The sequence below is a fragment of the Zea mays genome, chromosome 7 (genome assembly GCF_902167145.1).
Source record: "Zea mays cultivar B73 chromosome 7, Zm-B73-REFERENCE-NAM-5.0, whole genome shotgun sequence".
Classification (NCBI taxonomy): Eukaryota; Viridiplantae; Streptophyta; class Magnoliopsida; order Poales; family Poaceae; genus Zea; species Zea mays.
Window position 1 is genome coordinate 13239973 of NC_050102.1, and position 18021 is coordinate 13257993.

An 18021-nucleotide genomic window follows, 5' to 3' on the forward strand; every position below is an offset into this window, starting at 1 on the left:
GACCTTAACCCCACATAAAGCTAGTCCACTACAGCCAAACGGGACATTTGCTGAGTACGTTGATGTGTACTCACCCTTGCTTTCACAAAACACCAGGTTGCCTTTGGTGCAATCTATGCTCAGGTAAAGAAAGTGTCGAGGCGGATCTCCAGGAGTTCCAGGACTTCGACGAGTTCGAGGATTAGGCTAGTGACCTCCCGCAGTCAGCTGCCTGTGGTGGGTTAATTTACATTGGCTACATTTCGATTCTGTGTACTTTGATTTATATTATGTAAATGACTCTAGTCTTTAATATTATTATTTACTCTTTATTATTATTCGAAGCATTGTGCTATGATGAGTTATTTATGTAATCGCTATGTACGTGAGTTCTGATCCTAGCACGTAAATGGTTCGCATTCAGTTTACCTTGTAAAACCTAGTGTGACAGGTGGCATAGCAGGAGTGGAGGGCAGCACTGCGTGCAGTGGCTTGCATTTGTAGCTCCTCGTTGGCGATGCGTGTGCGACCAAGAGCTCTCGGCATAGGCAGGTAGTAGTAGAGCCAGAATTGTAACCTTGGATTTTCCCACACCTCAAATAGATATAGATATAGGGATATAGATAGATATAGCAAATTCACCAAATAATATAGGGGTATAGATATAGATATAACAAGGGGTGTAGATATAGATATAGATATATAGAAGATATAGATAGATAGATATGATAGAATAGATAACTTACAATTTTGTCTAAAAGAAACTAAATCACTGCTAAGTTTGGAGTAGCATATCTTTGGTGAATACTTGCCAGTGAATTGGTTTCCGCTATAGTATATATATATAAGTATACAGTCTTCTAGATTATAGTATATAGATAAGTATACACTCTTCTAGGATCAATAGTGAGGAGTTCCTTAAATTTTCTTGCGACATGGAGTACAGAAAGAGGGTGGATGTGCTAGTGTTTTTTTCGTTACTTCTCAAATACTTTGCTGCTCATGCACATGGGAAGGGTAAGTGAAAACTATACAGACATGTGTGTGCATGCTAAGATAGATGTAGACAATATAGAAGATGTTATTATATGATACCGTGTGTGTATCATGACGAATTGCTAATGTATCGCAATCCCCTGTGTTAAATGACTCAAATAATTTCGAATGTAATTATTCTCGAGGCATTTGTTGGTAATAGAACTCTTATCCTTTACCTTCTACTAGGTCATGTCACAGATGATGTCGGTGTTTCTACTCTAGCTAAAGAAGGAATTATGCAAGGAAACGGAGCACGATGTGCTTAAGGGTTTCCTCCATGCAAAGATAACAAGTGCTACTGCTGCATTAGGGGGCGAACTCATGCTCGCTACTCTACGCTTGCTGAGTGTAGTCATGCCTGCTTCTAAACAAAAAATAAGATCATTGTTATTATATACATTGTAATGGTAGGTAATGCTATTAATAATATATGGGAATTTTAGTTTTGGTATTATACTTTTTTCCAATTCACGAAATTTAGTCAAAATCTAACCAGTTTTTTAGAGGACTTAAATATAAAGTATGTTTCCTTATAAATTTTAATGAAAAAAATATTAGAATGCTTTAGGTTGCCTCCATCAGCTCGCAGATGCTGTTGCGGATAGACAACGGTATTGGTATAATCACACTGCACAGAATGAGGACGTTTCTAGGAGAACGTGCATTCGGTCACATTAGCAGAAAAATCCTGAGTAGCAGTAGTTTCCTCCCATGTCGGTGTCAACACCACGAATGTTTTGTGCGACACAGAAGGTTTGAGGCTTGTTGTGGCATTAATCCGGCTCGGCTTGTACATTATTTTGTCTCTATGGATTGCAGCTGCAGCCGTCCGAACAGCTGCAGCTCCTGTGGTTATAGGGCAGCCGAATAAGTCGTTGGTGTGAGGTCGGAGCGGTGGCACACTAATGCTCAAGGTGGTTCCAGAGGTCCACTCAGACAAATGCTAGAGGCCTTTGGATGCGACATGCCTCATCAGGGGAAAGTGGCTCCAAAAGCCGATGTTGCCTGCTAGGAGCAGGGTGCTCCAAGCCAAGAAATATCCCAGAAAGGGAAGGAGGTGGCACCGAACGAGGGTGGATCAAGCGACGATCGCAAGAGGTCACCCGATTGGGGAGACTCCTCGCAAATAGTAACGATAAGGTCATTAGGACCTTTTGGGGGCACATGGCACGATCATGATAGTTAGACTTCCTTGTTAGACTTTCTTTTTTTTGTTCCATCCTTACATCTATTTTCTCAGCCCTATGCCATCAGCCCCTTGTAGCACCCCGAAAATCCAAACCTAGAAAATTTCTCAAACTCGCTCTAAATTCAAAATGAATTTTAAATTTCATTTCAAAATGTTTTCTTGCGAGTTGATCTCAATAAAGAAAATATAGTGGTCTACCTTATCTCCAAAATTCTTCTCAAAATATCCTACAAATATTTCCCTAGTGATCCCCTCAAATTCTTTTCAGAAATACTGGCTAAATGTTCCACCGATATTTCTCCAAATATTTTTCCCCTAAGAAATACCCTCGGAATCACTTTTAAAATCCCTACAAATATTTTCTTAATAATTTTCCTTATGCTCATACGTATACATACGCCTCCGGGGTCATACAGTGAGCTCTACAAGCTAATTTCACTTATCCATAGCTAATACATGTTTTATCTCTCACTAATCCTCGCCTCCTCCCACTAATCCTCGACTCCTCCCCCTAATCCCCCACCTTGCCCATTAATAGAGGGCCATGGGGCTCACTCATGCCATCCCAAGCCATTTCATGGCTACTCACTCCCACTCACTGACTCATTCCCACTCCCACACAAGCACAACACGTGCACAAGGATCGTTCGGTTATTCATTCAATTGTTCGTCCAAATGTTCATCACTACAAGAAACAAGGCAAAGATTGTCGGCCAAAAACCCACACTCCTACTGAAATAAGCCGACAATCTTACTCTTAGCTGACACTCTAAAATGGACACTCTTATTCGTATAGAAGTGTGGGGACCGACACTCTTAAATTAAGAGTGTCGGTTCAACACGCAACCGACACTCTTATGTTAAGAGTGTCGGCCAATGACGTGGCAGACACTCTTACTGCACGCGTGGTCACTGGCCTACCTGGGCGCATATAAGAATGTGGGGGCCGACACTCTTACTGAATAAATTTTTTTCAATACCCAGTTTTATTTTTCTCCCTCCCCGGATGGGAAGCCTCCATAACAGCACAATATAAGCACAACATTCAATATATCACAACACAAGCACCATATTCAATATATCATAACACAAGTAGCATATTCAATATTCATACAAGTTCAAGTCCATAAGAAAGAGTTCAAATCTGTCTGAAACAAGTTCAAGTCCATAGAAAATGCGATGATAGTAAGTTCCACACAAGCCTCCATATTAATTCATTCCGTTGGTGGGTCATTGGAGCCACCGCCACTTGTGTTCATCAATAAGTCCATAAACGTGCTATGATCCGGAGGCGGACTAGCATTATGTGAGCCCGAACCCTTTAAAAGAAACAAACATTTGTTAGTTTACCGAGTAACTAATTAAACATATACATAGACTGCAACATATATATGCATGTTTTCTAGTAACTGCTTAAACAACGAAGCAATAGAGATGCAAAGGATATCAACTTAACGTACTGATCCTAGTGAGTGTGAGGGCAATCTTGGTGAGTGTGACTGCCCGCGAGGAGGAAATCCCCACGGCATCGGCGGTGGCATCTGTGTTTGCATCGGTAGCCAAATGCCTGGCTGGCGAGGTGCCCACGGCATCATTTGCCCTCCTATCACACCCGGTGGCATCAATTGGTCTTAGACAGAAGTTGCAGAACCCTGAAACAGAAGACACTCTTGTTTATGATTAAGAAGTTACGGTGATCAACAATAAAAGTAACTATAGATCATGCGAATGACAAAAGTTTAAAATAGGTCATGTACATGCAAACATGTAGAAACACAGAGAGCAAGCAACCAATGATTATCAGACAAATGTTGTTTAGTAGACGATTGTACCTGTGATCCATCCGCCTCTGCAGGGGAGCGATCCGATGATTGTCCAGACACCGGATGTGTGATGATAGGGGCTTGTTGAAAAGGCAGTATGCCAAACTGAGTTCCGGCACCTCCGTGCATCTGCAAATAGATTATTCATCAGTTTTTCAGTTAATCGGTCTTGAGAAACAACGAAATAACAAAAAATTGATACCTGATGCAGCATCCAATTTTGCAGATGATCGTCGGGGTCATGCGTCGTGCAAGCATCTCACGCTGGTCGTTCGAGAATTACATGCATGAACCATTGTGGCACATGCATGGTGTTCGGTGTGGGAGCAATAGCGACGGAGATGGACAAGCAGAACGAGGCAAAGCTAAGCACTTCCTAAATCAGAAAGACGTAGCAATTTGAAATGCAATTTTAAAACGAAAGAATTTAATACAAGGCCCCGTTTGTTTGGTTGGAATTGAATTCCATTCCAATAATCATAATTTAGACACAAACTAATTAAGTTATTATATTTATATATGTAATTTATTTGTATATTATCCTAAATCATATGAGATAGATAGTTATACACTACACTTATGCTATAAAAAGCAAGTGCAAAAGTGTGTTATAAGTTGTACATTAGAAAAATAACATGTAAATCTATAAAATCAATTTCTATATCTCACCCATGAATTTTAGATAGGCTTATATATAAATGTTGGAAAGTTATGGAATGTCAAAAAATAGACTACTCTATTAGTTAGATTCCAATTCCTCAAAATCAAGGGAAACAAACGGGCCCTAAAGGATTTTTGCCAAAAACTGAAGGAAGACAGATGCAACAAGGATGCTCCTACCGTATCTAATGCAAAGAACTACAGTTTGTGACGGCGGTTTCCACCATGGGTTGGTGTTATGTTTTGTACACGTGATGAACCTTGTGATTGATATTCGATCGGTATCCATGCATATGATGTAAGTACGGAAATAATGGAATTCTCTGATACTAATTAAAAAAAGAGGCCAGCAATTTAGCATCGTTGAGAACTACAAGAGCAGAACACAACGAACTGAAGCACGTCACATATAGGTACTAAACAGCATACGTACGGTTACTGAGTTAAACAAATTGTTCGACAGATAACATTATTACTAGTACCAATACTTCATAACTCATAAGTCATCATGCATGAACCCAAAATAATATGGAAATCGAAAACTAGGCAACTGAGCATTATCTAACAACAACTAGGTACTAGTGTGTGAGTCTGCACTTCAGTACTGCAGACATAAAAGCAAAGTAGTAACAAACCAATCAGTGGAGCATCAAGCCCAGACCAACAAGCGTACGATGAGCCTCTGGCCTTCTTCCTCGCAGTGCCCTGGCTCACCGCTGATGAAGCAGAAGAAGCCTGGGCGGTGGAGGCGGAACTCGGTGGCGCCGCCGGCGAACGCGGCGAGCGGCGCGCTGGCGTTGCAGGCGTCGAAGGCTAGGCGGTCCACCACCAGCACCGAGTCGTTCGCATACTTGAAATCTGCGAGAGGAACGGAGGATGTCAAAATGGATCTGTGCGCGTCATGGTCGGATTGTTGTCAAAATGTGTGAGTTAGGCTACTGGTGGTCACAGAGGCGGTCACCGATGTAGAAGCGGTTGTTCATGGCCCACCATCCGTAGCTGGTGTTGGCGTCCGGGACGCACCACTCGCGCGGCCCGCCCACGCGGAACTCCAGCCCCGGCTTGGCTCGGCAAGGCCGCCCGACGCCTGGCTCGGCGAGGCCGCCCGCCGCGCGGCTTGGCGAGTCCGATGGCTGCCCGGAGCCCTGCATGCGCCGCTGGGTGATGTTGCGCTGCCGGACAGGGAGACTGGGTAGGAGACGGCGGCGGATGGCAAGCAGAGTAGGAGAAAAGGTAGGAGATACGCGCGGCGGTAGAACAGGTAGGAGACGCGCGGCTGTAGAATACGATTGGGGATTTGGGTAAAATCCATAAGAGCATCGGTGTGGAAAAAACCCACGCTTTAAATTAAAAGTGTCGGTTTCTGCGAAACCCCGACACTCTTAAATTAGGAGTGTCGGTGCAGAGAAACCCACACTTTTACTTTGATTAAGAGTGTTGGCCTCGACACTTTTTAATTAACTGACACTCCTTCAACGTTTTCTTGTAGTGCATAGTTCGTTCGTTCCTCCGATTGTTCGATCGTCCATCTGATTGTTCATGGTTCATTTATTCATACGTCCGATCATTCGACCGTTCGTCCGTTCGTTCGTCCAAATAATCTTTGTCCAGCCATTATACTGCCAAAATTCTGATCGCTCATTCGTCCGATCGTTCATCTGTTCGTTCATAATCCATGTTCATTGTTCGTTCCTACGAATTATTCATCGTTCGTTCATAATACTTATTCATCGTTCGTCGTTCGTGCAAACGAACTATTCATCGTTCATCGGATAATTCATAATCACTATTCATCGTTCATAGTATCGTTCATCCTACTAACCATCGTTACTATTCATCGTTCATCCGATCGCCCAAATATTCAACTGCTCATCCATCATGATGATGAGCTCACCTAAAACCTGTCAGACTAATATCTCAGTCATACAAACTCCGGTGACTGTGATTTTCCTTCTAGTTAGAACTTCACGGTTGTCACCCATCCCAGAATTGCTCTAAGTTGAGAACGCTTAACTTCAAGGTTCTTTCGAACCAGGCTTTCAAAAAGAAAGGCAAACCATGTTTGTATAGATATGTAGCACCCCGAAAATTCAAATCTAGAAAATTTCTCAAACTCGCTCTAAATTCAAAATGAACTTTTAAATTTTGTTTCAAAATGTTTGTTTGCATGTTGATCTCAACAAAGAAAATATAGTGGTCTATATTCTCTCCAAAATTCTCCTCAAAAAGACCTACAAATATTTTCCATGTGATCCCTTCAAATTATTTCAGAAATATTGCCTAAATATTCCAAATATTTTTGTAGTTTGTTCATTCGTTCGTCCAAATAATCTTTGTTCAGTCGTTATGCTGCCAAAATTTCGATCATTCGTTCGTCCGATCATTCGATTGTTTGTTTGTTCATAATCCTTATTCATTGTTCGTTCATATGAACTATTTATCGTTCATCGTTCGTTCATAATCCCTATTCATCGTTCATCGTTCGTTCATACGCACTATTCACCATTAAACGGATCATTCATAATCATTATTCATCGTTCATCCTACTATTCATTGTTACTCCGATCGCCCAAATATTCAACTTCTCATCCATCATGATGATCAGCTCACCTAAGACCTACCACACCAATATCTCAGTCACACGGACTCCGGGGACTGTGATTTTCCTTCTAGTAAGAACTTCCCCTTTGGTCACCCATTGTAAGGCCCAAAATGTGTATGAGAATTTTTTTTACTAATAATAAAGAATAAATATATGAAGAGATAAAATAGTAAATTCAGAAATCTGAAATTATACTTGAGTATTGAAAATTGAGGATAGAATCTTGAAAACCAAGAACTATTTTAGAAAAGGAGTAATAGAAAATTTTTCTATTCAACTAAATGATTATGCATTTCATGAAATGAAGCACCATAAGCAATCACTTTCATGAATACTTAATTTTTAAATAATTTTAAACTCATGTCCCGTAATAAAAATACCATTTTCCTAAAAAGAAAGGAACCATATGAGTGTGACTCATATTTCCAACACTTATCAAACAAATAAATCAATTAAAATAAATATATATCTATTGCTCCATAATTGATGGTGAGTATGTATTAAGTTTGAATTCTTAAACTATATCCTAAATTAGAATTTGGAATTGAAAATAGAGAAGAAGGGAGGAAAATACTATGCAAATGCGATAAAATAAATATATAAACAAGAATATATTTCCCTTCCATTAATATTTGAATTACCACATTTTGATCAAGGGTGAATCTCATAACAAGATTTAAATTCAAATTTGAATTCTAAAAAAAACAAAAGAAGAAAAGAAAATATAAAAAGAAAAGAAAAAGGAATGCCAACCTGGGACCAATCCCTGGCCTCGGCCCACCTAGCTTCCTTCCCTGGTTTGCGTGGCCCATCTTGCTTCCTATCCGCGCAGCCCAACCGTGACTACACCGCGCGCACTCCGGCTGACACGTGGACCCTACCGTTCTGTCGCTTGGAACCGCGGCTGCGTAGGGATCGCTCAGGGCGGGGTCCCATCTGGAGGCACGCGACTCCGCGGTCGGGACACCTACAAGTGGGGCCACGACATCAGTATTGCCCCCTCGGGTGGTTGAGCTAAGACCGTATTCCTCGCCGTAGCATGCGCACCGGCCGCGCGCCCATGGATCACGACTATGGGACCGGGTCTCCCTGCTCCCATAAGTATATGCACCGCCTCAATCATGGGACACCCTCCATCGACGCCTAGGCGGGTTGCTTAGGGGACTAATTGGGATTCCCAGCGCCGCGTGGGAGATAGAGTGTCAGGGGCGCTGCCGTACTCGCCCCTAGACCACCGCACCAGCCGGGGCCGAATTGGTGTGCAGAGAGATTCACGTGATGCCACAGAAGCCGCTCAGCACATCGCTAGACGGGAAGGGCCCCTAGTCTTCGAGCAATTCACGCCGGAACCGGTCGTTCACCGTCGGGTCGCGGATCGGCATGGGCAGGGCTCTGGTTCGCGCATCTCGGAGTAAGTGCCCCTTCTTCCATTTTGCCTCGGCCTAGGGATCAATTTAGGGCAGTCACGCGGTATTTACCTGGACGTCAATGCTTTGACCTCTGTCGAGGGGGGGGACTCATCGGCGTTCACCACCGGGTGCGCTGTTGGTCGTGCCTGGCATCACACTGGGGAAGACGTGTTGATGGTCGTTGGTTCGGTGATCAACGGTGTAGCTTAGTTGCTACACATACCTGTTCGCGGAGTGATCCATGCCGTTTGTGGATGATCGGATGGATCCAGGGTGATTGCGATTATTTAAAACATGAGCCGTTGGATCTAAATCCAATGCTCCTCATTATGGAGCTGATCTAATCAGTGTCGTAGGTATCAGATCAGACGGCTAGAAATAACATATACCCCTTTCGCCCTGGCAATCTTTTAAAAGAACCCCTATAGTTTTATGGAATTAACCCGCCGTCCATGCGGCTGTAACTCTGTGTCTTAGGAATTCTTGCGCCATAGCCCATGTGCTCCCTGAAAATTGGCGCACAGTCCCGAGGTCATGGAAAATCATATAATTAATTATAGAAATTGATTTTATTGTAAAAACAATTCTAGAATCTTGTTAAAATCCATAGAAAATTCATATTAAATCCAATGAGTCCATTCCAATTTCTATAATTCTATAATATTATTATTTATCACATAGTACCTTTGTTTTGACATGAAAGTCACATTAAAATTAATACCCTATTTAATCTTGTACCAAACACATAAAATCTTCAGAAATTCATAGCTCCTCCGTTCTAACTCCGATTTGATCCGTTCAAGTTGCGTCAGTCTCACATAAATATTTACTATGAAATAATAACATTTATTATTCCATGTCTCCTTATTTTTTAATTAGATCTTTATTTAACTTATGTTGGTTAGTCTCGTTAAACTACTTATCATTATAATCTACGGGAATATGATCTATGGCCAATTTATAACTTATATTAAAGTCGAGATAATTATTTATAGAATAACCTCTCATATGATTTATATTAACCAAAATATAATATAGTTTAATATTTTAATCACATAGATCTTTTATAAAATCATAACTTCTATTTTGGTGGTTCTCGTTCCCGCGATCTCGTAGCAACGCGTAGATCATTATTATGCGGTATGTTCTTAAGTTTGGTGTGATGTTAATTTTGTCTATACCATGTCTGTTTGTATTGCTACGACTAGCAGTGCGGTCACGAGGATCTGAAGAATCACCCTGCTAACTGGAATCTCAAGTGCCAGACAAGTTGTGCCCTTGAACACTTTTGTTACCCAATAATGTTCTTTATTATCACTATTCAATGCATAGGTTTAATTTTGATGGGACCCAATAGGTCACCCTAGTCTGTTTATCCCGTTTACCTTGTTTACACCTGAATCTATTGGGTAATTCTGCTATTTCTTTTATATGGTTTTGGGTTAATATTTCATTATATCCATGTTCCAATTATTCTGTTATTTTATTTATGTTCATGACAAGATCATTATTATATTTAATTGGAACATAGAGCTTAACTTGAGAAACATGTGGCACCACAAGGGAGGGATGGGACCCCTTAGCTAACTAATTAGGAAAGCTAGTGGAAGACTACCTTACCCGAAAGGGGCAAGAGCAGTAGGGAAGTTGCATGCAAGGAGGTTCTCGGGTTGATTTTGCTGCGATGGCGGTCAGACGAGGGATTCTTGCAAGTGCTCTTCCCATAAACAGTAGCGGGTTTTCGGAAGCTAGTGGAACTTTGTAAAGGCCTCGTAGTGGATCCCTAGCCATTCAACTCGGTAGTGTCTAAGGGCCTTGCAAACCCTGACGACATGGGAAACACGACTTGTGGGTAAAGGGTACAACCTCTACAGAGTGTAAAACTGGTATACTAGCTGAGCTCACGGTCAAGAGCAGCTCAGGACTCTCGCATGATTAATTTATGGAACCTAAACTCAATTTGTCATTTGCATTTGCATGGGATTATTTATTAATTTTGTTCTATTATTATTATTATTATTATTATTATGGTTTGGTATTTACTTATATTTAGTAATTGCTAATAAAATTTGACCAACTTATTAGAAGCAATGCTTAGCTTTAACCTCTATTGTTTATCAGCCTTACACTTCACATGAAGTCCCACCTTTGGTGAGTTCATGCCACATTATTCCTCACAACTTGTTGAGCGATGAACATGTGGGAGCTCACCCTTGCTATCTCACACCCCCCCCCCCCCCACAGGAGAAGATCAGGTGGTTCAAGAGGAGCCACATATCGAGGAGTTTGTTTCGATCTAGGTGGTGTCTCCCAGTCGACTTTCTGGCGCCAAGGATGTATTTTAGATCCTGTTATATTTATCTTTATTTTGTAAGACTTCCGCTATGTAATAAGTACTCTGATTATATTGTGACATTTATCTCTATACACTATGTTATTATATATGTTGTCTTCTTTGTCGCGTGTATGAGATGCACCCGGCTTTGTCCCTTAAATCCGGGTGTGACAGAAGTGGTATCAGAGGAATATTGATTGTAGGACGAAACCTAGATAGAACTGGACAAACTCTTACCTACTTATCTTATTCCGATTCTTTTCTAAACTTATCTTAATCTTTTCTCATCTATTTCCGCTTTACTCTGATTATTCTTACATTTTCTTTCTAAAGACAAATGTGGATTTCACACTATGAAATCCTGTGCCTAAAGTGACTTTAGGAATAGGAGACCTACTCTTAGAAACAAAAATAAAACTATTTTATAGGTATCTATACGCTTGAATGTTTGTTCTTATGATACCTGTCTGATTTGAATCTTTGATTGAGTGTGATTAATTATGGAGTAATGTCCACAATTAAAACTGCATATACATATAGGCATAAATATAAATAAATTAAATGCATAAGATAAAAAAATCTAGATCATCCTCCATTTAAGTGTATCTATTTTAAATGGATCTCTCTTATCTTAAAAGACTCTCTCTTATCTTAATAGACCCATGTTAACTTAAAAGATACTCCCTTACCTTAATGAATTCATCTCATCTCAAAAAGGTTTTTCATCTTATCCCAATAGATCTAACTAATCTCAAAAGATTCTATCTTGTTTTTCGAGACTCATCTTGTCCCAATAAGCATACTTATCCCCACCACTTGGCTTAACTCATAACCTTGTAACAAACCTGATCTATTCCAAAATAAATTAAGTAGATTTTATCCAGTCTAATCTGATTACACCAATTTAATTCTGATCCCATCTAATTTGAACAGATCTAACCTAATGGACAAACATGTTAGATAATAGTGGTAAAATAAGATTGGATCCTACTCTTATAAATATGTTTTAATCCAAGTTGGACTGAGATTCCAATTTAGACTAGACCACATACAACAACCTGGCCATATGCAACTACCTTAACCACCCGATATTTGCATAACCCCTCTGTTTTAACCCGACAGAGATTCTGACCTAACTACACCATAGATACATCCTGTCTCAAAGGATTCGAACATATCCTAATAATATGTTATCCTACCATGATAGATTTATCTAACTTAAACTAACGCCCCGTTTGGATCATTAGAATTGAATTCCATTCTAATAATAGTAATTTAGGCATATATCAATTAAGCTAATTTGGTTTTATGCAAAATATATTTGTATATTATTATTAGCAAGATGTCGGGGATATTTATGTGCTACATTTTTACTATAGAGGAGTGAGACGAAAAGTGTCATGTAAGTTATAGATTAGAAACCAATTCTAGTAATGTATAAAATCATTTCCCACCCTCCACCACATGAATTTGAGATAGGCTTATATCTGAACTTTGAAAAGTGGTGGAATGTCAAATTCCAAACTAAATAAGTTACTTTATTGAATGAATTCCAATTCCTCTAAAATGAAGGGATCCAAACGCCCCATAAGTTTAATCCAGTTATATCCAATCTAATCTAGACCCCTACCTAATCTAATATGGTCTAATCTATGTTACAAGTATTAACTAAACCATAATCCTATAAATGGGTTTTAAATCTGAATTGGTGTCATAGACCAACTCATCCATGAAATCACGACCTAGCCTATGTTATAGGTTGCCCAACCCATTTATCCAAAAAAAACAAAAATCTATTTAATCTACCTATCTCATGTACCCGAAATTATTATCCCAAGTGAGATAATGGCATCTAACACCGCGACTGATGGTCTCTAAATCAAGAAGAAGGTTAACCTCGACAATTAAAAATGTGAGTAGAAACAGATCCTCAGATGAATCAAGATCCACCATCCGGAATAAAAATTTCTCTTACCCCAAAGGAAGCTCGATTATGCCATAGTACACTCATTCTATGTCAATGCACACCAAATAGCTAAAACATGATGTATCCTTGTTTTCTATGCCCTACCTGTTAATGGCATGAAATTTTTTAAAGAAATTATATACTAATTGGAAGTTCCATTTAAAAAAATATATAAATACATATATATACACTAGAATTCATAAAAATAAAGTCAGCTTGATATGCTCAACTAAATGGTATTCATAAATAGAATCATAGAATCTAATGAGAAGTGAGCACTAGTGAAATAAACTAGATCCTACTCCTATAAACCTTGTTCTCCTCTCATGCACTTAAACCTAAATTAGTGCATTAGACCAACTCAACCATGAGCATAAGAGTTAACCAACCATAAAGTCATGATGAACGGTATAATCTATCCATCCCCACCTAACATCAAACAAACTTTTGATCTACATCATGTGGTTTACCTCATCCATATCTATCTTAACCATATTTCCCAACCCCGATAATATACACTAACCTTGAAACAATGAGACCAAGACCAGAGGAGAAAAGATCAACATCGACAAGGAAGGGTATAACAGTGAAAGTGAATCTCATGATGAATCAGGACTTAAACATTTTGGATAAAGTCTTTTCCTTGCCATAATCTTTCTTACCTCAACCTGTTTTATTTATATCCCACATAAATAGTAGCTGGATACCTATGCTCTCCCAATCTTCCACTACCTCCACCACCACCAACAACTCCACCAAGCTACATAAGCACACACATATATATATATATATATATATATATTACTACTAATCGTAATATCTAAATGTTACTTTAGTTAGTGGTCGATATGATACCGTTTTAGGAGGAATAATAAGGTCTAATTGACCCCATGTGTTGCTAATAAATTCTGCACCATGCTGAGATTTTTGTTCGTGCATATGTGTTGAGACAATATGGGTATCCACCCATTCCTTACAAATCTCGAGGACGAGATTTCTGTAAAGGGGGTAGGATTTGTAAGGCTCAAAATGTGTATGAGAATTTTTTTACTAATAATAAAAAAATAAATATATGAAGAGATAAAATAGTAAATTCAGAAATCTAAAATTATACTTGAGTATTGAAAATTGAGGATAGAATCTTGAAAACCAAGAACTGTTTTAGAAAAGGAGTAATAGAAAATTTTTCTATTCAACTAAATGATTGTGCATTTCATGAAATGATGCACCATAAGCAATCACTTTCATGAATATTTAATTTTTAAGTAATTTTAAACTCATGTCCTGTAATAAAAATACCATTTTCCTAAAAAGAAAGGAACCATATGAGTGTGACTCATATTTCCAACATTTATCAAACAAATAAATCAATTAAAATGAATATATATCTATTGCTCCATAATTGATTGTGAATATGTATTAAGTTTGAATTCTTAAACTATATCCTAAATTAGAATTTAGAATTGAAAATAGAGAAGAAGGGAGGAAAATACTATGCAAATGCGATAAAATAAATATATAAACAAGAATATATTTCCCTTACATTAATATTTGAATTAGCACATTTTGATCAAGGGTGAATCTCATAACAAGATTTAAATTCAAATTTGAATTCTAAAAAAACAAAAGAAGAAAAGAAAATATAAAATAAAAGAAAAATGAATGCCAACTTGGGACCAATCCCTGGCCTCGGCCCACCTAGCTTCCTTCCCTGGTTTGCGCGACCCATCTTGCTTCCTATCCGCGCGGCCCAACCGTGACTACACCGCTCGCACTCCGGCTGACACGCGGACCCCACCATTCTGTCGCCTGGAACCGCGGCTGCGTAGGGATCGCTCGAGGCGGGGTCCCATCTAGCGGCGCGCGACTCCGCGGTCGGGACACCTACAAGTGGGGCCACGACGTCAGTATCGCCCCCTCGGGTGGTTGAGCTGAGACCGTATTCCTCGCCGTAGCATGCGCACCGGCCGCGCGCCCATGGATCGCGACTATGGGACTGGGTCTCCCTGCTCCCATAAGTATATGCACCGCCTCAATCATGGGACACCCTCCATCGACGCCTGGGCGGGTTGCTTGGGGGACCAATTGGGACTCCCAGCGCCGTGTGGGAGATAGAGTGTCAGGGGCGCCGCCGTACTCACCCCTAGACCACCGTGCCACCCGGGGCCGAATTGGTGTGCAGGGAGATTCGCCTGACACCACTGAAGCCGCTCATCACATCGCTGGACGGGAAGGGCCCCTAGTCTTTGGGCAATTCATCGCCGGAACCGGTCGTTCATCGTCGGGCCGCGGATCGGCGTGGGCAGGGCTCCGGTTCGTGCATCTCGCAGTAAGTGCCCCTTCTTCCATTTTGCCTCAACCTAGGGATCGATTTAGGGCAGTCACACGGTATTTAACTGGACGTCAATGCTTTGACGTCCGTCAGGGGGAACTCACCGGCGTTCATCGTCGGGTGCACTGTTGGCCGTTGAAAGTCGCCTAGGGGGGGGGTGAATAGGGCGAATCTGAAATTTGCAAACTTAATCACAACTACAAGAGGGGTTAGGGTTAGAAATAAGAACGAGTCCGAGAGAGGGCGCAAAACAAATCACAAGCGAATGAAGAGTGTGACACAAGGATTTGTTTTACCGAGGTTTGGTTCTCTCAAACCTACTCCCCGTTGAGGTGGTCACAAAGACCGAGTCTCTTTCAACCCTTTCCCTCTCTCAAATGGTTCCTCAGACCGAGTGAGCTTCTTCTTCTCAATCAAACAGGAACAAACTTCCCCGCATGGACCACCACACAATTGGTGTCTCTTGCCTCGGTTACAATTGAGTTGTTCGCAAGAAAGAATGAAAGAAAGAAGCAATCCAAGCACAAGAGCTCAAAAGAACACAACAAATCTCTCACACTAATCACTAAAGCTTTGTGGGGAATTGGGAGAGGATTTGATCACTTGGGTGTGTCTAGAATTGAATGCTAGAGCTCTTGTAAGTAGTTGGAAGGTGGAAAACTTGGATGACTTGAATGTGGGGTGGTTGGGGGTATTTATAACCCCAACCACCAAACTAGCCGTTTGGTGAAGGCTGCAATCGACGGGCGCACCGGACAGTCCGGTGCGCCACCGGACACTGTCCGGTGTGCCAGCCACGTCACCTGGCCGTTGGGTTCCGACCGTTGGAGCTCTGTCTTGTGGGCCCGCCTGGCTGTCCGGTGGTGCACCGGACAAGTCCTGTAGACTGTCCGGTGTGCCACCCGCGCGTGCACTGCCCCTCTGCGCGCGCAGGCGCGCATTTAATGCGTTGCAGTCAACCGTTGCGCGCGAAGTAGCCGTTGCTCCGCCGTCACACCGGACAGTCCGGTGAATTATAGCGGAGCGGATTCCCGAAGCTGGCGAGTTCAGAGCTGCTCTTCCTTGGAGCACCGGACACTGTCCGGTGGTACGCCGGACAGTCCGGTGATTTATAGCGAAGCGCCTCTGAGAATTCCCGAAGGTGAGAAGTTCAGCTTGGAGTTCCCTGGTGCACCGGACATTGTCCGGTGGTGCACCGGACACTGTCCGGTGCGCCAGACCAGGGCACACTTCGGTTATCCCTTGCTCTCCTTTTTGAACCCTTTTCTTGGTCTTTTTATTGGCTTATTGTGAACCTTTGGCACCTGTAGAACTTATAGACTAGAGAAAACTAGTTAGTCCAATTATTTGTGTTGGACAATTCAACCACCAAAATCAATTAGGAAATAGGTGTAAGCCTAATTCCCTTTCAGCCGTGCCCTGGCATCACACTGGGAAGACGTGTTGATGGTCATTGGTTCGGTGATCAACGATGTAGCTTAGTTCCTACACGTACCTTTTCGCGGAGTGATCCGTGCCGTTTGTGGATGATCTGATGGATCCAGGGTGATTGCGATTATTTTTATTTAAAACATGAGCCGTTGGATCTAAATCCAAGGCTCCTCGTTGCATACCGATTCGTTATGGAGCCGATCTAATCAGTGCCGTAGGTATCAGATTGGACGGCTAGAAATAACCTATACCCCTTCGCCCTGGCAGTCTTTTAAAAGAACCCCTGTAGTTTTATGGAATTAATCCGCCGTCCATGCAACTGTAACTCTGTGTCTTAAGAATACTTGTGCCATAGCCCCTGTGCTCCCTGAAATTGGCGCACAGTCCCGAGGTCATGGAAAATCATATAATTAATTATAGAAATTGATTTTATTGTAAAAACAATTCCAGAATCTTATTAAATCCATAGAAAATTCATATTAAGTCCAAATGAGTCCATTCCAATTTTTATAATTCTATAATATTATTATTTATCACATAGTACCTTTGTTTTGACATGAAAGTCATATTAAAATTAATACCCTATTTAATCTTGTACCAAACACATAAAATCTTCAGAAATTCATAACTCATTCGTTCTAACCCCGATTTGATCCGTTCAAGTTGCATAGTCTCACATAAATATTTACTATGAAATAACAACATTTATTATACCATGTATCCTTATTTTATAATTAGATCTTTATTTAACTTATGTTGGTTAGTCTCGTTAAACTACTTATCATTATAATCTACTGGAATATAATCTATGGCCAATTTATAACTTATATTAAAGTCAAGATAATTATTTATAGAATAACCTCTCATATGATTTATATTAACCAAAATATAATATAGTTTAATATTTTAATCACACAGATCTTTTATAAAATCATAACTCCTTAATCGTAACTCCGATTTTGGTGGTTCTCGTTCCCGTGATCTCGTAGCAACGCGTAGATCATTATTATGCGGTATGTTCTTATGTTTGGTGTGATGTTAATTTTGTCTATACCATGTCTGTTTGTATTTCTACGATTAGCAGTGCGGTCACGAGGACCTGAAGAATCACCCTAGTAACTGGAATCTCAAGTGCCGGGCAAGTTGTGCCCTTGAATACTTTTGTTACCCAATAATGTTCTTTGTTATCACTATTCAATGCATAGGTTTAATTTTGATGGGACCCAATAGGTCACCCTAGTCTGTTTATCCCGTTTA

General features: G+C 40.7%; 1 protein-coding gene and 1 pseudogene across 1 annotated transcript; one reads left to right on the forward strand and one right to left on the reverse strand.

Moving 5' to 3' along the window:
* The first annotated feature begins 802 nt into the window (after positions 1–802).
* Positions 803–1471, forward strand: LOC109940883 (protein MATERNALLY EXPRESSED GENE 2-like; annotated as a pseudogene).
* A 3630-nt stretch (positions 1472–5101) lies between these two features.
* LOC103632054 (mavicyanin-like) lies at positions 5102–5840 on the reverse strand. Its single transcript, XM_008653912.3, has 2 exons — positions 5639–5840; positions 5102–5547 (listed from the first exon to the last, which is right to left on the reverse strand). Exons 1-2 carry the CDS (start codon positions 5838–5840, stop codon positions 5339–5341), a joined length of 411 nt encoding a protein of 136 aa, XP_008652134.1. The 3' UTR covers positions 5102–5338.
* Positions 5841–18021: the final 12181 nt, after the last annotated feature.